General features: G+C 33.9%; 1 protein-coding gene and 1 long non-coding RNA gene across 10 annotated transcripts in view; one reads left to right on the forward strand and one right to left on the reverse strand.

Moving 5' to 3' along the window:
- LOC105475402 (calcium voltage-gated channel auxiliary subunit alpha2delta 1) overlaps positions 1 to 26658 on the reverse strand; it is a 506236-nt gene that overhangs the window by 190847 nt on the left and 288731 nt on the right. For all 9 annotated transcript variants that reach the window (XM_011730609.3, XM_011730608.3, XM_011730607.3 and 6 more), the window contains one exon: positions 6936 to 6977. In XM_011730609.3, coding sequence (XP_011728911.2) covers positions 6936 to 6977 — 42 coding nt within the window. The remainder of the gene's footprint in view (positions 1 to 6935; positions 6978 to 26658) is intronic.
- LOC139362783 (uncharacterized) overlaps positions 1 to 26658 on the forward strand; it is a 166727-nt gene that overhangs the window by 106533 nt on the left and 33536 nt on the right. The gene's annotated exons all lie outside the window — the stretch shown is intronic.

The following is a 26658-nucleotide window of genomic DNA, read 5'->3' on the forward strand; positions in this document are numbered from 1 at the left end:
CTATCTAGTCTCAAGACTGGGAAGTAGTCTGATGGTACAGATTTTTTTTTCCCCAAGTACGTGCTGTCATATTTGTAACTACGGAAGTGACAATGATATAAAACATGTGGTCCCGTCACTGGTCAACAGTAGGGCAAGCATTTTCTTCAAGGTATGTATTTCATTGTCAATCCTCTAGATTATAGACCTACACAGGTCTGGGCTAAGGTTGGGGGTAGCAGGGAAAGGGTCTAAAAATGAAAGTATGAAAAAAAATAGAAAGTATGGGGAACAAAAATGGGGAAGTAAGTCTGGAATATGATTATGACGTGTTCTTAAACTATACTTAAGAACATTCCTTTTACAGTTGTGTGAAATAACTTAGATTTACTGGGAAAGAAAGTTTGAGTGATTACAATGTGTACGCGATATTGTAAGAGTCATGTCAGCTGCTATAAGTGTGTAAGAGCTGCTCTCTGGGAACTTACACTCTTAAGGAGGGACCTCAAGATAATAATTCACAAAGATTGGCTGTGCCTTCAAGAAGGAAAAACTTTCATTTCACTGCCAAACATTGTATGTTCCACTTAGGAAAGTTTCTGGTAAAGTTTCTGCAGAGTATTAAAAACCAAAAAGAGAGTCAGTAATAAGTGATAAAGATCTTGGCAATGGAAAAAGATATATGAATATAATGTTTATAAATGTATATAATAATGTATCATAATTAAATGTATATTTAAAATTTATAATCATAAAATGAGATAATTTCAATAGCTCTTAAGAACATATTTGAGACCAATGTCTAAACTTAGATGATTGTATTAGAGCAGTGAAAGGAAATGATTGATGTGACTACTAGGAAATACTGGAAATGATCACTAATCCACCAGTCTTAAGAGTTGGAAAACGAATCATCTCTAGCGGAACTGGTGAAAAAGTTAAAAATAATAACCAGAGCCTCAGCATTTATAATCTTTTAGTTATACCCAGGAGGTATAACATTTAAAATAGAAACTTTATTTAGCACTTTGTTTTTGGGGGGGCGTGGGGGAGAGGGAGTCTCGCTCTGTTACCCAGGCTGGAGCGCAGTGGCGTGACTGCAAGCTCCGCCTCCTGGGTTCACACTCTTCTGCCTCAGCCTCCCGAGTAGCCAAAATTTTTTTTTTAATTTTTTTTTTTTAGTAGAGACAGGGTTTCACCGTGTTAGCCAGGATGGTCTCAATCTCCTGACCTCATGATCTGCCCACCTCAGCCTCCCAAAAGTGCTGGGATTACAGATGTGAGCCACCGCGCCCAGCCAGCTCTTTTAAGTTAAATTTGTTCTAGGGTTATAATGTTATTTTGTATTTTGTATTTCTATATACATATTATATATGTATATTTTTATACATTATGCATATATGCATATTATACATATATATTTTTATATAAGTATACATATATATTTATGTATTTATTTTATATTTTGAATTTCTATGTAGTGAACTGCAACCTAACTTAGTATGTTAACAAACTGCAACCTACTTTTAAAGTATATTCTTGTAACTAATAGCTGAGCTTCAGCTAATCATAGCAGCTGAGTTTCAGCCAATCACAGGCTGCCCAGTGATCAGATTATATCCACAGAGGGCAAATGCTACATCATGCCCAAGTAAGGTAAATGTCCAGCTATAACCAATCAAGCTGTTTCTGTACATCACTTCCTTTGTCTGTCTATAAATACTGCCTGGGTGGGGCTCTCTCCTAGTTTTGATTACTGCTTGATTCACGAATCATTCTTTATACAAATAAACTTGGGTAAATTTAATTTCTCCATAATTTATTTCAACAGCCCTCAGATATTAATCCCCATTGAAACATACTGAGGATTAAATTTATTAATAATGTTATCTCAGCAGTTAGTATGCCAATTAGCCTCATTGTTTTATTAGATAGTTGATGTAGATATATGAGATTGTAAAATTACATTTTATACTCTCAAATGACACATTTTTAATGAGGAATATGACATTGTAGAATTTGAACAATAAAAATACATAGCTAAACTAGTATGTAGAAAAGTGAGAGCCAAGAACAGTGATAGTAGCCAAATTCAAACAAAAACAATGTGATGACATTATGATTTGTAAACACCTAGTATATAAAATACCAAGCAATGCATATATAAAGTTGTAAATAAAAGATCCAATTAAATCTACCCCCTATTGCAAAACTTTTGGTGAGGGTGAATAAATTTCATCATCCGTAGGAGTTTAACTTCATGAGATAGGTAACAATCTTTTTAAAAAAATGTAAACACTGAAAATCGTTAACTAGAATATCAAAGTGCAACATGTACTTACAGTTCTTAACTTTCACTGTAAGATAGTAAATATTTCTATTGCAGAAAACAATTTGATCATTAGTTATCAAAATACATTAGAAGATATTAGAAAAATCTCAGTACAGAACCTAATTTTATATTCATTTTACTATAAAAGAATTATCTCCCACAAAGGGTTTGATTATATTTAAAAGATAACAGTCACTCAGATGAATGAGTGGAGTGTTTGCACTAACTTTAACATGTCAAGAAGAACAAATTCAAGATATGTGCAGAAACTGCTAATTAATGACCTTCTTCTCAACTACTATCCTCTCCCTTCTCTCTTTAGTAATATAATTCTACGTGTTAGTTGGGTATATACACATGGGTCAAGGGTTGGGAGAAAAAAGTACTCCATATCCTCTTGCAACCATTCGAGGCTGGTCACTAAGTTGTTGACAATGGGCACAGATAGAAGTGATGTATGCAAACTCTGAGACATGCCCCTAAAGGCAAAGGGTGTGGCTCCCATGTCACTTGCCTCTCTCCTCTAATCTAGAACATCAAAAGAATCATGGATATTGGAACATCGATCTTGGAGCACAACATGGAGCAGCTACAATGTGGAAAGTAGAGAATAGAGGAGAAGAACCTGGAAGCCTGGAAAGACAGGGAGTTGCCATATTAGCCAATGTATCCAGAACGTTCCTAGAGAGGAATCAACTTCTGTCTAATTTTGGCCATTTTTACTTTAGTTATCTCTCAAACAGACTAACTGATATACTAATAAATACAACATAATTCATTTTGATTCAATGTTTAAGATCTTATAAGAGCATTAGCAATATATTCTAAAGCACTTTGAGCTTGTCCAATGAAAAATTTTTAGTATACAATAAATTATCATATAGTTCTTACAAATTCTGAGAAAAATTCACATGAAATATTCCAAATACCGAAAACTGAATTATGTCACAAGGATTAACTTTGTATTTCACATTCAGGTTGATTTGACATGATAATTTATTGGTATTTTTATTTTATAAAGCCTTCTACAAGTAAAATTATATTTCCTCATGTAATTCCTTCCATGCTTTCTCTTAACAAATTATATTCTTGCTTTATGTGAGCAATGACAGCCATAAATATGGCCAAATGCAATAAATATTTACATAGTGCTTACATATATCAGCAATATTCAGATTTGTTTGTGTAAAATAATATTTTACCCAGTATTAAGAAATGCACATTAATGTACAGATTTCACAGATATGTAAACAACCTCACTTTGGCTCAGAAACTTTTACAAGTCAATGAGCCTGAAAAAACGTGGGCTTCCCATGTTGGGGGCAAAATCTGAATACTGGAAGATAAGTAATCAAAACAGTGAAAAACTATTTCAATGTGTTAGATTATCTTTTAATATAATGCTCAGCAGCCTATGAGGAAATAATGTCTCTGTACATTAATGGTAGTAGAACTTGGTCCAGTCCTTTTTGTAAGTGACATTACACTATGTATCAAAATTCATTAAAATGTCAAAAATTCCCACTTTTGGGAATCTATCCTAAAAATAAGTTTAAAACGTTGAAGAAAAATGTTTATGTGTAAAGATGTATTGATATTCATGTGAATACTCACAAAGGAAAATTAACCTCCAAGATAGAAGTGGGGTTAATTGAATCGTGTTATATCAACTCAAAAGAATGATCCAACTATTTCACAAGATAAAAAATGATTATGCCACTTAATAACTTGTGTACTTAAAGAATCATGCAAGGCTGGCTGCGGTGGCTCATGCCTGTAATCCCAGCACTTTGGGAGGCTGAGGTGGGCAGATCACGACGTCAGGAAATCGAGAACATCCTGGCTAACACGGTGAAACCCCGTCTCTACTAAAAATACAAAAAAATTAGCTGGGTGTGGTGGCGGGCGCCTGTAGTCCCAGCCACCTGGGAGACTGAGGCAGGACAATGGGGTGAACCTGGGAGGCGGAGCTTGCAGTGAGCCGAGATCACGCCACTGTACTCCAGGCTGGGCGACAGAGTGAGACTGTCTCAAAAAACAAACAAACAAAAAACAAAACAACAACAACAACAAAAAGAATCATGCAAATAAAAAAACATATATGTTCATGAGAAAATCTTAAAAAGGTACCAAAAAAACAACATGCTTATAGTAGGGTAAGAGTAATGAATGTCATTTTCTTCCCTCCTTTTGACTATTACATTCTATAATGTGATCATATTCTTTATCCATTTAAGTATATTCTTTATATATAAGTATATATTTTCATTAGAATCTAAGAATATCCAGAACTGAAATGAACTTTATGAATCACCTATTCATCTGTATCATGTCTTAGATGAGAGAATAACAGTTCAAATTTTGATAGCCCTAGGGTGACTATAATTTTAGGGCTGGATTAGGGCATGAATTATTCTGATTCCTATTGTAGTTCACTTTGCACAAAACAACACTTTTTGCGAATTATTCTGATAATGTTATTGTTTGTATATAAAGAAATTGAGTTTTCTCCAAATGCTGACCATCACTTTTTTAAGTTTTAAATTTAAATGTGCACATTTTACTATTTATGCGGCTTTGATTTAATTTGCTAAATTTCACCTCATGGCAGAAAAGAGAGACAGAATCCTTTTCATAAGCATAAATATATAACCCACGGTAGTATTAGATACTATTTTTTTTAGATGAGAAAATGGAAAAAACAGGGCAAGTTTAATAAGTTCACTTACACATTTTTTTTCTCTCTCAAGAGAGTTTGATTTTAATATTTCAATGAACATCAGTGAAGGCAAACTATGTAACCATATTAGAACAACTCAAGTATTACAAATAGTAACACGTGCACTTTTCCACTTGTGGTGGACATATATGCTCAAATGGGCAACTTTGAAGCATTGATTGAAACTGCAGTGATAGTTACTACAAAGTCATATTGACATTTTACATATAATTGTTAAAATCTTGAACAAAGGAAAATGACCACTTTCAATGTAAAATAAAAATTATTTTCTAAATAATGAGCAAACCTATATAAAACTGTTTGACATATAAATGTAACTTAATTAGTTTAGAGAAAAAAATACGTATTTGAAGTATTGGTTTCAGTATCTTTATGCAATCCTTAATTGGAGGAATGCATGTCAATGCCATTCACTTTATTATAAGTCTTTGTCATTGCTTTACAAATTAAATATTAAATAAATGTTGCAATTTATGTACCAGGAAGGTTGACGAAGATTTTGCCTATATTTTTAAATAAGTTTAAAAATATCAAGTGCTAGTTATAATGGTGAAACTAAACATCTCTTCAAAAATGGTATTTATTTTGATATCAATAAACCATTAAAACATTTTGTTTTAGTTGACAGTTTGTACTTTATAAGCCTCCTACGTCATTAAAATAATATATACAATCATGATAAGAGGAAAGCTGTCACTGGAATACCACCTATGTCCAGAGGGAAAAAAAATACTTTTCACAACACTCTTAGCTCTTCAACTATAAATTGGAGAAAATAAAACCTTCTTCATTCACAGTATTGTTGTAGGAACTAAGTAAAGTATGTTGTGTAAAGTGGTTAGTAGTATGGTTTGAGATGGTGGTGGTATAATTTGTTATAATTTGGGAAACTGTGACATTATCAAGCCATTACATGTTTTCTCATTTTTTGAAGACCAGATAGACTTGTTTTATATATTTTTTTCATTTTCTTCTTTTAAATAGCTGGAAGAAAATACCATATAATAGTATATAAATACAATTACTTGGATTCGGATGAGAAATGTGTGAAACACATGCAACACTTTTATTATATTTGTTTGCTATGTTTACTAAAATACCCCAAGCTCTTAAAATAACTAAAATATAGGATGACCTTAACAAATATTTTGTCTTAAAAAATAAGTGTACATAGGCATTTTTTGATTTAAGAGTCAAACACAAGAATTTTAAAAAATTAAGTGTAACTTTTATTAGATAACTTTGAAAACGTTTTCACCATAACTAAGTAATAAAACATGTCCTCAATGTCTATCCAAATGTGGCAATATTAGAAGTAACTGATTAGCACTAAAATAATCCATGTTTCAAGTCATTTAAATATGCACATTAGAGTCATTAATTTAAAAAGTCATATAGAGCAACTACTTTGTTTCAGACTGTACAAGCAGGGCAGGTTGTTGCACAGCTTCTGGGGTGTCATTCATATTGCAGTTGAAGTAAATGGTTATCCCTGGTGTGCAAAGTTCAAGTCAAAGCAGATAGGCGTGGTAACCCTGGTGACAGGAGCCAGGATACATAGATAGATGGGATTTGATAGCTATTTTCAGTATTGCTAATGGAGTCCAGAGTATCACAGTTGGTACAGTGGACTGTGGTCTGGAGACAGTGCAGTGTGGGTTCAGATCCAGAGACACACAAGGAATTTTTACTTAGGAAGATGTCAAGAATAAGTTGTTAAAAATCACAAAAGTTCTTCATTATCTTGTATCTAACCAGTATTTTGCTCATGCAATCTAACATTGTCTTAAAAACTAAACCTGCTACCTCAATTTATTCTATAAGACCAATCATTTTACTATAATTAATTTTCTTGGAATTTAATGTAAAATATTTAATACTTACATCGAGATCATCCTTTGCATTGTAGTAGACAACTTCATTGCTCTACAAAAAAAAGAGAATGCTTTATTGATTTTAATAAAAACAATACTGTATCAAATATTGAATACATTTTGTGCATATTTAAAATAAACTCCTTGTAATCTTTCTTTCACGATATATTCCACAATGATCCATAAAGATTAGCCACTATTTTTCTAAGAACATATTAAAACGGTTTATCAGTGATGTTACATCTTGCATTGGGAAAAAGATTCCAGTGTACGTCTGAGACCCATTTGTCAAGAAAAAATAAGTGAAAAATTCGTAAGTAAAATAAATTATACACGAACACATATATACACCAATATATTAATACACAATGAACAGGATAATTCAAGAAGCATGTAAGATACATGTCTTAATACTTTGTTGAAGCCATGATTTTTATATACATATACACACATAGAGTGTTGCAATGATTCTTGTGGAAATGTGCATCTATACAATATTGGCAGAAATTTACTCATGAGAGTCAGATAAGAAATGATGAGCACCTGGGAATTCAGATAGTAAAAAATACCACATCGTCTCACACTAACACTCGCATATTCTAGCAAAGTGGTGAATTAGCATTGGTTTTCTAGCAAGAGTAAATATATATGGATGACTCTGCTAGCCATCAGTGTTCCTGATTATTAAATACAATAAATATAAATTAGGGCTATAAACTATGTTACAAAGGAAAAATGGAAATGGATTAATAAAATGACTGTCAGGAATTTAAAACTACTACTCTGTGTGTCTCTGAGGCTAGTTCTATGCAGTGTAAAAATAATCCACTTATACTGATTTCTGTCTTATTCCAAACTGATTGAAGATATAGTTCATCTTCCATATCTTCAAGTAGTAAACTCATTACGATGTGAACACATATTTTTCTCTGCCTCTTAAACATCCAAACACATAGATGCTATAAAATTTTATTAAAAGCATATAATACACAATTTTTAAAACAGAAATTACTTGGGAAAAGTTCACTAAATTAGTGCTTCTCAAAGTGTAGTCCCTTTCCCCCTCCCCCGCAAAAATCACTACTTCTTCAAGATATTAATGGTTGTTATGCAGGCAAAAGCATTCCATGATCATATGGCTTTAGAAAATAATAAAGTTAAAATTGTCTCTTTCCGGCAGAACTTCACAGAGACAATGTATGACTGTACATTATACATCTCCAAAAGGAAAATACATTGTGTTTTCTCAGTGTATTTATCACAGAAATCTGCCTCTTCTTGTTTGAGAAACATACCACAAGACTGAAACTCTATAAAATATAGAGGTCTCTATGAAGACCAAACAAACCAAAAATGATATAAATATCAGAACATATGATTCATAATAGAAACTGAAACCGATGAGTTTGAATTTCATTTAGAATAACTAAAAGTTTTACATTATTTTACATTATTTAATTGATTTCCAAAAGAATTATTTAGTAGCTAAAATTTTTAACATGCATAAAAGTTCTAATTCCTGAAACATTTTTTATAGCATTAGTTTCATAACAGTTAAAATAAAAAGCAGAGCTCATCACATGTACAAAGCAAGACAATCTTCTGAATCCACCTGAGACCCAAACCTAATTACTAGTTTATTGATCCTGCTTGTACCTCTGCAGTTTATACTTAGGAGACAATTTTCAATTTAAAATGTGGATTCTACGAAAAGTTAAAGCACTGAATAAGTTCATCTTCATTTTAGACTTTATTTTCTGCCATCTGCTTGTTTATATTAACGGAATGGGAACATGCAGAAAACAAGGTGAGGCTGCATTGAATTTCAAGTAGGTCAACATCGTCATTTTCAACAGATGCTCACTAATATCTATATGCACACACCGTTGTGCCAAGAAAGGCAAAAAATAAGTCAAACCTATCAACTCTTACTCTTTTGGTAAAATAATGGATACAGATCAGCTGCATAAAACAACCTATGTATGTAGGATTACACTTGGTCCATGGTACCAGAATTAATGGTTAGTAAATGTATTTCCTAGTAATAAAATATAAATAATCATTATTGATTAAGGCTAAGATTAAGAGTATTTCACCTAGTGTCAGAAGGGTTACAAGTATGATTTTTTAAGTGCCAGTATTGATATAAACTAAGTGTTGATATAAACTAAGTATTTTGATTCTGTTAAGAGCTATGCATGAAACTAAAATTAAGTAAAATTAAGAATTAAAAATATCTAAGTTTATCTGAGAACTTCCAAATGGTTTTTTTAACCTTTTTTTTGTGTACAACATTCTACAAAACTTGTTACTTATCTCTTCTTTCAGAAACTATATTATGAGGATCCATGGTATAATGATGAGCACTCTCAACTCTGAAACTCTATGTTGCTTTTAAAGCTGTAATTGTAAAGGTGCATTGCAAACTTTACTTAAGTATTATGAATTTGTACAAGACTTTCTGGATTCTGAATTGCATATAATTCCAAATGCTGAGTTTTTAAGTAAACTGAAGAAACAAATATATATTAGTCATAAAATTATATTGCATGTCAAACATCCATATTCAACCATACTCATCCATAAGCCTTTGTTATAACTAAGTATTTGACATTTCATTTTTTTTTTTTTCTTTTGAGATGGAGTCTCACTCTATCACCCAGGCTGGAGTTCAATGGCACGATCTCGGCTCACTGCAAATTCTGCCTCCCCGGTTCAAGCAGTTCTCCTGCCTCAGCCTCCCAAATAGCTGGGATTGCAGGCATTTGCCAACACACCTGGCTATTATTATTATTATTATTATTATTATTAGAGATCGTGTTTTATCATGTTGATCAGGCTGGTCTCGAACCCCTCACCTCAAGTGATCGGCGCACCTCAGCCACCCAAAGTGTTGGGATTACAGGCATGAGCCACCGTGCCTGGACTTGACATTTCCATTTTAAAAGAGTTCTTTCTCAATATGTCATTCATTTACATGGTCAAAATATCAATGAAAAAAACAAAACTGACTTTTTATAGAAAACAACAAAATGAGAAAGCATTTACTCAAATATGCGAGCTTAGACAGGTTGTCACATTTTAAGAAGAGAACATAGACCTTAGTGGAATATGCAACCAATTATGTCCAATACCTTAAAACTAAATTTCTTCTTCACCCAAAAATGGGATATTGCTTTTGGCTTAGGAGCATTTTTATAAACCTCATATGATAAATATGCTTTTCTTTCTCAAACCCCAAATTTTCATTCATAGCATATACAGTTCATTATTCCCTTATTTCATGAAACAGAAAAGCTCACTTGATCAATTTTAAAAAGAATAAATTTATACAGGGCATCATGAGTTGAAGCAACTAACTCTGCATCTCCTCTGTCAACCAAATTCACCTTTTCAGAACATGACATTAAAATAAATGCCAAACATTCAAAGAGCACTTAATTTATATCACCACACAAAAATATTTTCCACGTCTCAGTTCATCATATTTTCTTATTTAAAAAAAACAAAATTGCAATTGGCAGGGCATGGTGGCTCACGCCTGTAGTCCCAGAACTTTGGGAGGTCGAGGCAGGCAGATCACGAGGTCAGGAGATTGAGACCATCCTGGTTAACACGATGAAACCCTGTCTCTACCAAAAAATACAAAAAACTGGCTGGGCGTGGTGGCGGGCGCCTATGGTCCTGGCTGCTTAGGAGGCTGAGGCAGGAGAACGGCATGAGCCCGGGAGGCGGAGCTTGCAGTGAGCCAAGATAGCTTCACTGCACTCCAGCACAGGTGACAGAGTCGGATTCTCAAAAAAAAAAAAAAAAAAAAAAAAAAAAAAAAAAAAAAAAAAAAAAATTGCAATTATTCGTTTGTGATTTTTTGTTTGGAAGGTTTCAGAATTATTTGGCTCAGAAACAATTTCAACTATAATTTTGAGAAAAATCATATTTTGGAGAAGCAGTCATTCTCTTTCATATCAATTCATTCATAGCTATCTTTTTGCCATTTAGAAATGTATTAAGATATGTGCAGCTATGTTAACTAAATCAGTCTTTCACTAGGAGTTTTTCAAATCACTGAGTCACCAAAATATATTCAGAACCAATCTTAACAGGATTGGGATAAAGGACAATTCTTAGGAATAAAAGACGATTCACACTGAATCAACCAAATTCTGTTCTGATGCTTTTACAGACATGAGTTTTACTTAAAATGAATTCTGTGCTAATAGAAAATTAGGGGAGGAAATTAAAAAAAAAAAAGTTAAATGCCTTAAGTGGATAAAATTAAAGGAGAAGAGGAAAAAGTCTCAGCTGAATTCTTTCTCCCTTAACCCAGTCTCCTGGTTCCTATCCCACTTAGATTTTGTACAGGGAGATTTTCGGGCTTCAACATCAATCGAGGGAGCCACATCCCACTCATTGAACAATTGCTTTGGCAACCTTCTCCATGCTAAGTACTGGAGAAACAAAGATGAATCAAATCTACACCCTGACCACAGGGAGCAAGTGTTCACCCTCCAACTCGTCTGTGGCAAGGAGCTGACCTCTTGTATATGAAAAATATCTCATTATGATTGGATGACATGACCACATAAACTAAAACTTTCCAGTTTTCAAAATAGTTGAGAATTAAGAATTTAAGATAGTCAAGACTTTGCCCCTCTGTTGATCAGTTTGAGCATGTGTGTGTTTCTGTCTTATTACTAAAAATTCCCTCGGTCCCTTCTCCAGAAAGTACTGTTATACCAGTATCATTTAATACTTTAATTAAAACTATGGCATATAAACTAATTACCATAGGCACAAATGACAGAGTAATCTTGTTTCTCTATTATCCTTCAGCCTAAATGTCTTTATGCAAATTATTAAACAACAGCATGTTGGAAGGTATTTCACACTCAAACACACAGGTTTTCAGTGGATTTCAAGGCATTATGTGCAGTATGACAGAATAAAGTCAGCAACAGCCTCAAACTAGATTCAGGGATTAAGCCTTTGGAGAGCTATTTTTCATAATTTAAGCACCACCAGATGACAAGAACAAATTGTTTTGTTTCTGATTTTTTAACCATGCAGTTTATTTATTATCTCCTTGAAACAAATTGGCCCAAATGGTCCATGCTAATATAATACTGCTGCTTACTGAAATTTAAAACATCCCCTAGCAAGTTGAGAGATAAATTACTTTAGTACCACATTGTCTATTGGGAGTCAAAAATTAAAACTGAGCAAAATAGGCCTTTCCATCTTAAAAACGTGCATTGTGAGTGACAGCTCCTTGCATGCCACTTGCCCACAAATGTGGGCCTCTGATGAATAGTTTATGTTAAAAATCTGAGGCAGACATGCAAAACTTCCCCATGGAACTAAGATGTTGCCAGGAAAAAGGCTTAAATATTGCAACTGAAAATTAAGATTTTATAGTCAACAATTAAAATATATGACACATTCAAAATTCAAATAGAGACTAACTTCCTGTCCAATCTACGAATTCTCTTTTCTTGGTTATACTCAGCTCTGCACATGATTCACAGCCTGACAAATTTTGGGCAACTGTCCTGTCTGCTAAAGTCACTTTTACAAAATATTGCAATCTTATTGTCATTTTTATCACTCCTGAGTTCCAAATATGACGTCAATTAGTTAAACATTGTAGAGACACTTCATTAAAAATAAGTTACATTAATGATTCATGCCGGCCAACATCTACACTGTTTAACTAAAATCATTTATAACTCAAATTTTCTGGAAATACATTTGTAGCAATTTGACTTACCAACCACTGCTATTTTGTCCATATCAACTGTTGTACATGGGATGAGTTCAATCAACAGCACTGTAACACTGTGTGAATAAAAGAACTTAGGAACATGTATGTGTGTGTGGCTGTGTGTGCGTGTCAGTGGCAAGGAGGGACATGAATGTGAGTGAATCACTTTTAAGACAGTGGTCCAGGAAAAAAAGTATTTTTTACCTGTCATTATATTTGTTTGAAGTTTGGAAAACATGAACATATTGAGAAAGCATATAATTTAGAGGATGAAAAGAAAAAATAAAAATGGGCACAGGTCCATCTAGAGATCAGTGTTACCATATAACTGAACTGAAGACATGATAAACCTGAATTCATATTATGTGACAAGAGACAATAAGATAATTGATTTAAAGTGTTAAGTACAGTGCATGGCATACAATGTATGCCCCATAATTGTTAACTACTTTATATATATGAAAAATATCAGGAATATACATCCACAGAATTTATCTATTAACTTTAGTTAATACCTACTTATACATGAAGTAATGTAAATTATAATTTTATTTTCTTAGATCAGTTAGGATGCAATGTGTCTATTTAAAGTATTATCTTCAAAGATTCCACATAGCAGAGTGGAGAAGAAATAAAATTACTAGTTGTTGTTATGCTTTTTAATCTGATACACCAAATGAGATGATTTATAACAAAGCCTAATGCAAATGGTAATTAATTGGAGTGGAAAGGGCTTATATGCATCCTGTCCACCAAATGTGTTACTATGCTCCAGACCTGTGTGATTCCGTACTCTTCCGTATCTACGTGTACACCTGCACATATCAATCATCATTCATTACTGCCTACAGAAACTTTCAGCTTGTATTAACCTAAAAGTTTGCTTGTCCATCCCAACATTCAAACTGCCTAATCTTGCTGGAGAAAATTACACACCAGTAAATCAGGAGTTTATATGTTTTCAAAACTGTAACAAACATGTAGCATTGTTTGGTAAAATGTTTTTCTATTCAGAAATCCTACAGCTTTTCAGAAACTGTTTATTCACCCAATCTAATCATGTGATTCTGTCTGGCTAGTAAATCACATCACCCCACTTCTCTGATGACAGAAATTAACAAGTACCTAAATATATTCAATAACTGTATTCCATCTCTCTATTTCTTTGGGTGTAATAGGTCTAGGCATAGTTATAGTCGTACAAGTTGAGCCGGTTACAGCCTGAATCCTTGAGGCTTCCTTCATCTGTTGGCTTCATGGTTATAGGACAAATCATTTAATTTTCTTAAGCTAGTAAGAATTTGGTTTCTAACACATTCGATAGTACTGATACTAATAACGTACTTTCCAAAATATTTTCTTCAAATCTGATTTTCTATTACTAACAGTATTATTTGCTTAAAGTTTAATTTTTATTTGTAACTTTATGAGAATTTCAGTGTTCTAGAACTAACTCCTAAATCTGTGTCCTGCTGATTCATTAAGAATTCCATTTCTTCTTCATCCCCTTTTTCTCCCCTGTGTATCCATCTTTTATTTAAACACATTCAGGTAATTTGCAAAATGCAACTAAGAGAATTTGTGGAATAAAAACTCAGATGTGTTCTGGCATGAAATATTTTTCACCTAAAATTTAAAATTCTAGCAGAAGGTTAAGAAAATACATCAAAGAAGCCAAGTTCAATGTTTCCTTAGCTCCTATATAAATACAAACCATTTTAATATTTTTCTAACATTTCTCTAATGAACTATAGGTCAAAAATCACCTACTGCAAACTTAATATTTTATAAGTCATATACCAGTAATCATTACCATTTTTTAAATGATGGATCATTTTGTACATCAACTCTTCACTAGCCTTTAAAATTAGTTGCATAAAAATCAAATAAGTCTACATTTTGATTGTACGCTTGAATATCAGAGTTTTATTTAAAAAGGTTGAAGTAAAATGATTTTGCTAGTGTGATTCAACAATGTATGGATTATATTGAAACATAATCTGTTCCTTCTTTGAATTTTCAGCATTCTTTCATAAGAATAAATAAGCATTGAGCTTTGTATACATACTCAGCCTGATTTAGGTTAGAAACCTAAACACATGTTTTTTGAGACCCTGATTACTAAAGCTAACCCAGTGAGTTAAATATTTTCAATGTCAACTTTATGTATTGAAAAGCTAAGACTAGCAACAGTTAAACTGAGTCTTCTTATCCCTAATCAAATACTTATACCTCCTGCAGGCAGGACCTACATCTTAGAGACAGTGAATTATGTATATGTATATGCATATATGTATATATAAAGTACACATATAAATTTTATATATACACACACACACATTCTGTATATATATATTATACACACACAATTATATATACACACATACATATATATACCTATATGTACTAGGTATATATATACACATATATATACCCATATGTATTAGGTAAACTCCAAATAGTTTACCTAATAGTTAATCTTTGAGACACATTCATTAATTTTATCTATTCTTTTAACTTTGTCTTATAATCTACATTAAAATATAAATTTAAAATTATTATTATTTAGCTTACTGGAAGAACAACAAAACTAGAAAATAATTTTGGCCTTTTGTAAGCTTGCTTCTGTTACTTTTACCACATATCACTTTACATTTCTTCATGAGGTATTTTCAATTGCTTAATTGTAATATTTTAGTCTGCTTATTCTTTTAAGTTGCCATTATGGTGCCTGTAAATTAAAGTATCACTTCATAAGTTGTCCAGCACATTAACCAATCTACAAGCCAAAGACATCTAAGAGAAGTAGTCACAGTGAAACATAATAGATCCATGTGTCTTTATTATGTTTAATAACCTAACTGCAAAGATACTCATGTACTACAGCCCAGAGCTGTACTATCATGCTGGTGACACAAATGGAAATATCTCCCTAGAGGAAAGAAACAGTCATGACCTTCACTAAAAGGAACTGCTCATTGCTTCTACATAAGTATATATATATATTTTAAAGGTAAGAAGATTAAGCTACTACAATTTGAGTAGAGACAATGTTCTATTGTGTGTATACTCAATGCTAGCAGTGTCTGGAATGCTGTATGAAGTGCTATTGAAAGGGCTGATAAATGAGTAAATGAATATGACAGGCCTATGAGCAACTATTAGAAATTTGGCCAGGTGCTGTGACTCAGTCCTACAATCCCAGCACTCTGGGAGGCCGAGGGGGGCAGATCACCTGAGGTCAGGAGTTCAAGACCAGCCTGGCCATCAAGGTGAAACCCTGTCTCTACTAAAACTACAAAAATTAGTTGGGTGTGGTGGCACACACCTGTAATCCCAGCTACTTGGGAGGCTGAGGCAGCAGAATCACTTGATCCCAGGGGCAGAGGTTGTAGTGAGCCAAGATAGCGCCACTGCACTCCAGCCTGGGTGACAGCAAGACTCCCATCTCTATATAAATAAATAAATAAACAAATAAATAAATAAATAGAAAAAAGAAGCTATTAGAAATTCTAAATAACACACACACACACACCCCTGCACACATACACATAATGCATCACAGTCGAAAAAAAGTATAGAGCTTTACAAAAGCTCAAATAAGTTAAAAGGTAGGCTACTTTCACTCTTACAGGAAATCAAGGAGAAATTCCAAGTAGACTGATTTCAGAGTTCGTTGGCTCTTGAACTTCAAAGGAGATCAATTCCTATTAAACATTAAGAGCTATATCAATTTATTTCTTCATCTGATAAACTTTAATAGGAGTCTGCCTGTAAGCTATTTTGGTGCTCCAAACGATATCAATAAATATATGATTTAAACTCTACGAGAAGAGCAAAGGTAGAATATGAGAAGGTAAATACATTATTTTCCTCAGGCACCAAATCTCCCAGGAACCTCATTCCAGAACTGAACAAACACATTCATAATGCTGTGGAACTGGCTTTAACCTCTTTTAATCTGTAACTCCAATGAAGCTTCAGATATAATCATCTAAAGCATTAAAATTTAATCCTCCAAAATATTTCATTTCTTATGTTTCTTCCTATTGACTCAGACACCCCACAGATCTTCTTGACTCGCGATCAAGGTCAGCAGTACTTGATCATAATATATGATGTCTTAGCAAGAGAGTTGTTAATCTGTCCAATGGTAATATTAGCCTTTCCTTTCCAGATTAATGACTATCAACTCCAGATTAGTATCCAACTAAAACAAAATACGAGGATTAACATTATAGTCAATGAATAACTTAGTTTAAAATAATCTGTTCAGAATCAGAGCCTCGAAGAACATTTGGTTGGTAATCACTACATCAATTTCATTCATCTTTCATCGGGCTTACAGGGATATGTAGGATAGGAAAGAAAGGGTAGTACAGGGACATTTATTATGTGTCACTTATGAAATAAACAGTCACATATATACAGTACTCCTTGCTCATCTCCAGGAGGAACTTCCAACACGTTCCAGTAAAGGCCTGACACTGCAGATATAGATAATATTCCTATGTTATACAAACTTACAAGGTTTAATTTATATATTAGGCACAGCAAGAGATTAACAACAATAATCAAATAGAATAATTATTAATTTATGCTGGCATCACTATTCTGTGAAAGTGGTAACAGCTAAAACAAATATATCACTGTTCAGCTTGGATACTGCATTATGTTCCTATAAGGCAATAGACTTAAAAGTAAGGCTTATTAAAGTAGAAAAGAGATTTATAAGTTTCAAAACTAGATGATTTTACATATAAGACAAAAAACTAAGAAGTCTAAATGATGAGGCATAGTCAGAAAAAAAAAAAAAAAAAAGTCAGGATATGAAACAAGGGATGTTCCTCCCTACTAGAAAAAGGAATATGGCCGGGAGCGGTGGCTCAAGCCTGTAATCCCAGCACTTTGGGAGGCCGAGACGAGTGGATCACGAGGTCAGGAGATCGAGATCGAGACCATCCTGGCTAACACGGTGAAACCCCGTCTCTACTAAAAAATAAAAAAAAAAGACGAGCCAGGCGAGGTGGCGGGCGCCTGTAGTCCCGGCTACTCGGGAGGCTGAGGCAAGAGAATGGCGTAAACCCGGGAGGCGGAGCTTGCAGTGAGCTGAGATCTGGCCACTGCACTCCAGCCTGGGTGACAGAGCGAGACTTTGTCTCAAAAAAAAAAAAAAAAAAAAAGAAAGAAAAAAAAAAGAAAAAGGAAAGCTGAAGGAAAGAGCTAAAAGTGACATATATATGGACTGGCTCCCATTATAGGTAGAAAACAGTGGGAGAGGGAAGGAGGTGTGTTTGGGAGAAATTTGTCACGTTTTCTATCGGGAGTCTGGAATAAAGACTTTCCATTATTAAATAAAATAAAGGTGCATCCAGGAAGTTTTCTTTGCTGCAGAAAATTCCCCAGCACCCCTGCTTCATGTCAAAATCGGATAACCTTTTTTTTTTTTTTTTTTTTTTTTTTGAATGGAGTTTTGCTATTGTCGCCCAGCTGGACTGCAGTGGTGCAATCTTGGCTCACCGCAACCTCTGCCTCCCAGGTTCAAGTGATTCTCCTGCCTCAGCCTCCCAAGCAGCTGGGATTGCAGGCACCCTCCACCATGCCCAGCTAATTTTTTATTTTTAGTAGAGAAAGGGTTTCACCATGTTGGCCAGGCTGGTCTCAAACTCCTGACCTCGGGGGATCCACTCACCTCAGCCTCCCAAAATGCTGGGATTACAGGCATGAGCCACTATGCCCGGCCAGATACCCTTCTTAATGCCTCTCATTGAACCTTCTTGTATTTCCCCACTCTATAAATCAGAGAGAAGAGTCACTACACATCACTGGTTTGTTGTATTGACTAAATGGACAAGTATCTGAGTCAGGGATTGGCTGCACTCCCTGCCTCAGTCTGTGCACTCACCGCACCATAGTGTGATCACCTGCCTGAGCCCTGGGAGACTACCCCCTCAGTCATCTTTGAGCCCATCACAGCTTAGACGCCATTAACTACTAAACAAGCCTGCCTCCCTCATAAGGTCGTTGAATCATCTGACGAATTCTCTTAATATTCTATAGATAAGATGTTCATTGACTGGTTTTTAACACTGTCCTAGGTTTGGTTCCCTAGAAATAGACACTGAGATTAGGATTTGAGCATAGGTAATTTATTTGGGAGGTGATCCCAGGAGACACCAATAGGAGAGTAGAGAAGTGACACACCAAGGCACACAAGCTGTGGTCAAGAGTAGGTGGACAACTGGGGCTGTTTCCCTAGGAACCTTGGGAGGCTATATAGAATTTCACTCAAAACTGTCATTTCCTAAGAATGCGGAGGCTCAGGTAGTATCCGCCCATACCAACTGTCACTGAGTGTTCACTCCTGCACATTCTGGCCACCTGAGAAAGCCCTCAAGGCCAAGATGCGCAGACACTTAAGAGTAGGAAGCTATGAGTATGTGTGTGCCCAGGAGCAGTGTCTCACGCCTGTAATCCCAGCACTTTGGAGCCCGAGGTGGGAGGATCACGAGGTCAGGAGATTGAGACCATCCTGGCTAACACGGTGAAACCCCATCCCTACTAAAAATACAAATAAATAAATAAATAAATAAATAAATAAATAAATAAATAAATAAATAAAACTAGCCAGGTGTGGTGGCGGGCGCCTGTAGTCCCAGCTACTGGGAAGGCTGAGGCAGGAAAATAGCGTGAGCCCGGGAGGCGGAGCTTGCAGTGAGCCGAGCCGAGATTGCGCCACTGCGCTCCAGCCTGGGCTCCACAGCAAGACTCCACCTCAAAAAAAAAAAAAAAAAAAAACTGTGCGTCTGTCTGCGCGTCTACATGTACGTGTGTGTGTGCATGCGCTACGGAGATGTGGGCGGGGAACCAACACAGCATCTACTATAGGCACACAGCGAGTGTTTTAAAATGCTTACTGAGCACATGGTTAAACGCTTAAAGGACTTTAAGCATTGACTAGTTTAGCAATGTGGCTTCCCGAGGCTTTTGGTTCCTCCCCTGTGACATGAAGATTCAGTTGACAAATACGGTCTCTAGAATCCTTCCATCTTTAAGGTTTGGTGTTTCCACTAACTGCTTTGCTTTAGATCACATCAAAACAAAACAAAAAAAAAAAACGAAAAACAAACAAACAAAAACACAAACTGGTAGCTGGGTTCATCTACTTTTTTTTCCCCCAGTAGGCCATTGATTAGTTTGCTTCTCATGTGAGCACCCAACAGAACTTAAAGAGGCATCTCTCTTATTCCGGAAACAAAGCAAAGCTTTCCCTTAAGAAAAAAAAATTTTTTTGAAACCTCCAGTACATATTTTTGTAGAAGCATGTAAAACTGTAAAAGGAAAAACCTCTGCATCATTTATTTTTTCTATCTTGAAAGGTCAAGTTAAGGTATATTCATTTATTCTTGAAAAGTAATGACTATGTTCCAAGGATAAATGTTTGCAATAGAAACATCCGCAAACTAATCTAAATCAACCCCTTTACACCTACCAAATACAAGCTGGCAAATTCCCCATTATGACATAAATTACCTGCTATAGATCAATTGCTGCTCTCTTTCATTAATACAATTAAATGACATTCATTTGTATTTAACTAAAGTAGAAATCAATGTTTTTTATAGAGCATAGATTACAGTTTAAATCTGTACTGTTTCTTTGTAAAAAAAAAAATTGTTAACAGTACAAAGAGAGGAAGGCTGTTACAGAAGGAAAAAAAATGAAATAGCTTCAGACACTGTAGAAGCACTTTATAATTGCTTGGAAACAAAAATTTCTAATAGCTTAGGTTTCTTTAGCCTAGTTTTAGTAACTGTATTTAAGTTATATTTCAAATAGCTTTTTAAATTCAAACTGTTTAGTGATTCAGAGATAATCTGTCTTTTTTTAAATTAAAACATGCATAATTGTTAAAATGTTAATTTCCAAAAGCAACAATCCAAAAGATTCTCAACAAATTCAAAAGTCTCTCAACATAGTCTTAAATTGTATACTTTATTTCATCTCTTGTCCAAATTTAAAAGAAAAAAGTAAAAGAGAGGCACTAAATTGTATACTTTATTTCATCTCTTGTCCAAATTTAAAAGAAAAAAGTAAAAGAGAGGCAAGGAAAGGGAATTCTGTGGACCATGCTTCATTCCTCAGGCATATTTTCATAGTAGTTATTTTAATTTCAAAATGCATAATTGTTTAACAAATGCAACATTTTCTTTTCTTTAGAGTAGTAAATGAAGGTCTATATACATTTCCAAAAAAATTACAGACAAAGTTGTACCAAGGAAAGGCTGAATCATGGCAATACAGATACACTGAATGACAAATTTAAAAATCTACATTCTTTTTCTTGGTGCAATTCTTAGACCGTGGTTGCAAACAAATCAATCTATCCTAAGTTGTTTTGGCTTCTCATTTATCAATTAGACAAAGAATTCCAAATTCAGAGCAGTATAAATGAAGAAATTTGGATGGTTTTTAAATAAGAAATTGAGGTAAAAAGAAGATAAACTGAATAGCTAAAGAACTAAATAAAACTACTTCAATCATAAGAGGCTGGTGTCACTTCGGTGGAGAGCAAAAATACTGAAGAGAAGCTGAGTCAATTATAGAGTTGTCTACATTTTAAACTGTGATTCCAGATGTGTTATTGAACAAAGGAACACATCAACATACTCATCTTTTGATCATATTAACTTCTTTCTAGCACATAAGAAACTCAGTATGAAAAATATTTTACATTTAAAGAATCAAGCAATTTCAAAGTTAATATTCAGGTGAGAAGAACGAAGAAAATGTATTAGCACCTAATTAACCTTTATAGACACAATTCCCTCTCTACAAAACTAGAAGGAGATGTTTTTTTCCTCCAACGTGTTGCATATTTTTGTCCACTTTCATGGACTGTTTAGTAAAAACATAGCAGATCTAGAAACACATAAGAAGAACAAGTGAACTGAAAGCAGATCAAGTGAGATTACATCTAAGCTTTATATTCCAAAGTTAAATGTATCACGCTATATATTTATAGAGGACAAGCAAAACCTAAAAATGACTAACCAAAGCTTATAAGTGTTAATATAATAATATGCTTTTCATTTATCATAATGTAAACGATACGAAAACCACAGTTATATTAATATAATTGGTCTATTATTATCTAGAAATTGTTTAGAGATTTCTCCCCCCACCAAAAAAAATTAGATCTTAATATACGAAGTTGAGCTCAGGCTAAGAATTTTCTTAAAATCTTGAGAAAAGGTTAATACTTGAGAAAACGTAAAACTTTGAGAAAATATTAACAGTAATAGGTTTATCAGGAAAAATACAGGACATCCAATTAAATTGGATGATAAATTATTTCTAGTAAAAGTATATTCCAAACTTCTACAAAAAGGTATAGTTACTTGAAATTCAAATGTAACTGGGAACCCTGTGTTTTTCTGTACTAAATCTGGCAACTTTCATTTATGAGATAGTATTATATCATTTATACAAATTTTACATTATTTCTGATAAATTTTAAAATTCAATATTATTGCAGAAATTGGGAAGCGGAGAATGCTACATCACTAAATACTAGCTTTGAAATTAAGTCAGGAACATGATCTTAAAGGAGTAACATCAAAATTGCAAACAGCCCCAGCCCTTAGAAAACATAATTACCCAGAAAGGCCAAGGTATATTTCTGTTTTTGAAAACTGGAATAACTCTTTAGTTAAATGCATTACATGCTTCAATGGTACTTCCAATTTTACATATAGAAGAATTATTGGGCATTGTTCATTTAATTTCTCATTTTGAAACATACTAAGGCAATAAAATGGTTACAATGGTAATTTAGTAATTTATTAACTTTTGAGAACATTCATAAGAGAAAAACATGGCTATATCTGCCATCCCACTGATCACCTAGGCTGATTTCTGTGACCTGATCAGCCAGGCAGTTATACTCAAAGTAGACTATGCAATCCTTCTAAACTTGCACACTAGATCAAATGAAATTACTTTCAGACAGGCACTATTTTTAATGTCAAAGGTATATGAAAGGCTGAGACCTTGGCAAAACCTGCAAACTCAGCATTTTAAGTGACCCTTAAATAACTGTTTTCCTTTCTGAAGTTTTCTTGCCACCAGTTATTCTGTTGAGATGACCAGGAGCCTAGCTCTCTCAGAAATTAATGAAGAATTAAAACTGAGAAAAAAAATCTGGACACTAAAGGCAAGCAAGTCATATATAAACAAAACAGGAAACTTGAAAGAGCTAGGTCAGAGATTATATATGATTAATAAAATGTTTTTAGATCTTATTTCTAATAAGTTTAATCATTACAAACTCAAGTTCAAATTTCCATAAGTAGAAGGCAAATGCTCAATTGCATAATCTAAAGTTGCTCATGGAACCATTTTTCTCCAGTCTTCATTGAAAAGACTCTTGGATCTAAAGTGGTATCTAAAATTGATGAATTATGTAATAGAATCTCTATATAATATAAACTTATTTGTGACAATCATGACTACAAATTCCAATGCCTTAAAGCTTTTAACTATAGCTTTGTATGACCACTTCTTGATGCTTAATTGACTAGTCATTGATTTATAACTGGATTATGTATAGGGATATCAAGAAAATTGTTTTGAACAGCTCTGATGAAAAGTTGTCAAATTCCTCCCTCCCTCAACCAAACCTTACCAAGCATCATTGTTCTAAGATATACAAATCTACTCTTAGAGCAAACGATTAAAAAAACACCCATTGAACAGCACAGTTAAAAATAAATATTTCAATGATAATAGTTTTAAAGAGAAACACTTAGCAGGAAGAAAAAAGATAATGTTGCAGAGCTTGTAATCCTGTAATTAAGCATTAAATCTTGTGTTAAGCTTCTTGACAGACTGGGAGAAAAGGAAATCATGATCGCTAGCATGATTTTCTGTATCTGATGAGAAGGATAAATGGGATTTTGCCGTGAGCAATAAGCTTCTTCTTATAACCAAAGCCTGTAGAACCATGAAAAACATAATGGATGTAGTTCTCAACAAACAGAAAAAGATTCTTCACATGATGTCTGTGTGTCTCACCCTGCCCCGTATATCTGCATATGTAATGATTATATCTATTTGTATAAAAAGCAGACAATAGTCTAATATCACTTTTAATTTTTAAAATATTTGTCAGCAGAACACTCAAATGCTTCAAGAAGCATGTAAGTTTTGTACATGTACAGAGAACAAAGAACCTGAGATAACTGGTACTCCACTTTCCTTCCATTAGTAGAAAGGTATGGTATGCACTGTTCTCACTCCTAAGCGGGAGTTGAACACATGGACACAGGGAGGGGAACAACACACACCAGGGCCTATTGTGTGGTGGGGGACAAGGGGAGGGAACTTAGAGGACTAGTCAATAGGTGCAGCAAACCACTATGACACATGTATACCTATGTAAAAATACCTACACGTTCTATACATATATCCCTGAGCTTAAATTTTAAAAAAAGATATGGTATGCACATAAAAAATACATGCTCACATAAATTCTGAAAAAGAGTATTGTGCTGAAATTAAAGAGGTAGAGGCATAAAATTTGATTCAGAAACTGAATGCCATATTCCATTTTCTCTTCAGATTGTATAAATCTTTGCCTTTTATGAAAAATGAATACTAGCTGGTCTTTGTAAAATCATTTCTAGTAAAACAAGGTATAAACAATAATGATAATGGGGTATCTATCCATTTATTGATTTAGTATGAAAACTATCTGATATGGTTTGGATCTATGTCCCCACCCAAGTCTCATGTCAAATTGTAATCACCGGTGTTGCAGGTGGGACCTGGTGAGAGCTGACTGGATCATGGGGGAGTTTCTTATGAATGGTTCAGCACCACTTCCTTGGTGCTGTATTCATGACAGTGAGTTCTCAGTAGAACTGGTGTGTAAAGTGTGTGGCACCTCCCTCCTCCCCTTTCTGTCTTGCTCCTGCTCCCACCACAGGAGATGCCTTGCTCCCCCTTGCTTTCTGTCATGATAGTAAGTTTCCTGAGACCTCCCTAGAAAACAGAAATCAAGCAGATGTCAGCATTATGCTTCCTGTACAGCCTATGGAACGATAAGCCAGTTAAACCTATTTTCTTTTTAAATTATCCAGTATCAGGTATTTCTTTATAGCAATGCAAGAACCAACTAATACACCATTTCATACAGTACTCACCACAAATATTAAAAAGATGTACATTATTACAATTTGCAGATGAGGAAACTGATGTTCAGGGAGGTAAGCCAATGTCTCAAAGTAAGTACATACCAAACAAGAAATCTGAATCCAGGTCTACCAACCACAAATGCTCAAGTTACTTCCTCTAGAGCAAATTTATATTTTCATTTACTAATATAACACTACAAACATATCATACATTTTTTGTGTAAATAAATATATTTATAAACAAGCATATTTAACTAGGAGAATAATAAATCCTAAGTCTCTCAACTTCTGTATAAAAAGGTTCTCTCCTGGAGCTTCCCATGTGGTATTTTTTTGCTATTAGCAAACAGAAAATTGGTTCATCAAAGCTAGATTTGACTCTAAAGTGGTCTCTGCTTCCGCAAGTCTCCCTGCTACTAGCCAGCCAAAGCATAATGCTGATGACATTTTTAAAAAATGACAATCGAAGAGTGAAAAGGTACAGAATATAAGATGTCATCAGCATGAAGAAAGAGTAGAAAAATTACTGTCTTAATTACTATTTCGCAAAGAGCAGCTGAAACAGACAACTACAAGTTGAGGAAAAACACAGTCAAGTAATCAGTAAAATAATACTAAGAAATATATTCAGCATGCTAGTCAACGTATTCACTTTGATACTGTTAATAGTTGTACATTGATAATATTAAGTATTTTACTTACCTTCTCATCTAATTCTTGTAACACTCAATTTACTAAAAATTAAAAAGTGGATTTAGAATTACATATGAATTTTTATATCATCATAAGATTTGGTGTTAATGTATAAGATCTAAAATATTTATACATGAAATGTAATTACATAATACTTAATGGCATACTTTTAAAAAATAATTTTAAATGAAATATGTTGGTATACCATGTGATTAACTTAATTTTCCATGCTTTTACTTTAATTCAGAAAATCTTGCTTTTAAATTTAGTTACAATCAGTGTCATCATGGCTATTTAGTTACTTGTTTTGTTGACTTCTCTTTACTCTAGGTTTCTATTGACTTATGGTATCAGTTATCCCAGGAGGAAGCCCTTTATAACCCAACTGTGGGCCACAAATACAGCTCCAAGGGAGCCTGAAAGCAGTTAAAGTTAAACTACTGCTATAGATCAGTCTTTTCCAAGGGAGAACATGGTAAATCAATCTTGAAGCAACTCAAATAGTTCTCTGTATTATCAACTTTTGTCCTACATTTGCAAATAATATATTGTAAGTCTACTTATTTTTAAAAAAGGAAATTATATATCTTCCCCCTTTTTATTTGCCTGTATATCTTTAAAAGTATATAAGAACTATAATTTTAGTATAATAGTAAATAAACTTATTTTCTTTTAAAAAAGGAGAGATCAATGTGCATAATATCAAGTATAATCAAGCTGTTAAATACTTTTTAAAAATCTTTTTCTTTGTGAAGTGAGATGAACAGGTAAATTGAAATGAAAAGCTGAGTAGATTTATCTTTTTCTTGAGTTAAATATGGTTGAACTTTTTCTCAAAGGCCCCTGTTTATAAATGCATTATTAATCTGTCATGAAAGTTGCTTAAATGTTATAGTTTCCACATTACCAAACTGACTAGCATCAACATAATTAAGTAAATTTCCTATCACATCACACAATAGATGTTTTATATTCTTTGAAATAAAAATATTTTGATGAATTTAATTTGCTCAACAAGTAGCCTTGAATCATACATCTTCTAAAGGAATGTAAAGCCGTTGGAGGATGCGGCTCCATGGCTC

The sequence above is a fragment of the Macaca nemestrina genome, chromosome 4 (genome assembly GCF_043159975.1).
Source record: "Macaca nemestrina isolate mMacNem1 chromosome 4, mMacNem.hap1, whole genome shotgun sequence".
Taxonomy (NCBI): Eukaryota; Metazoa; Chordata; class Mammalia; order Primates; family Cercopithecidae; genus Macaca; species Macaca nemestrina.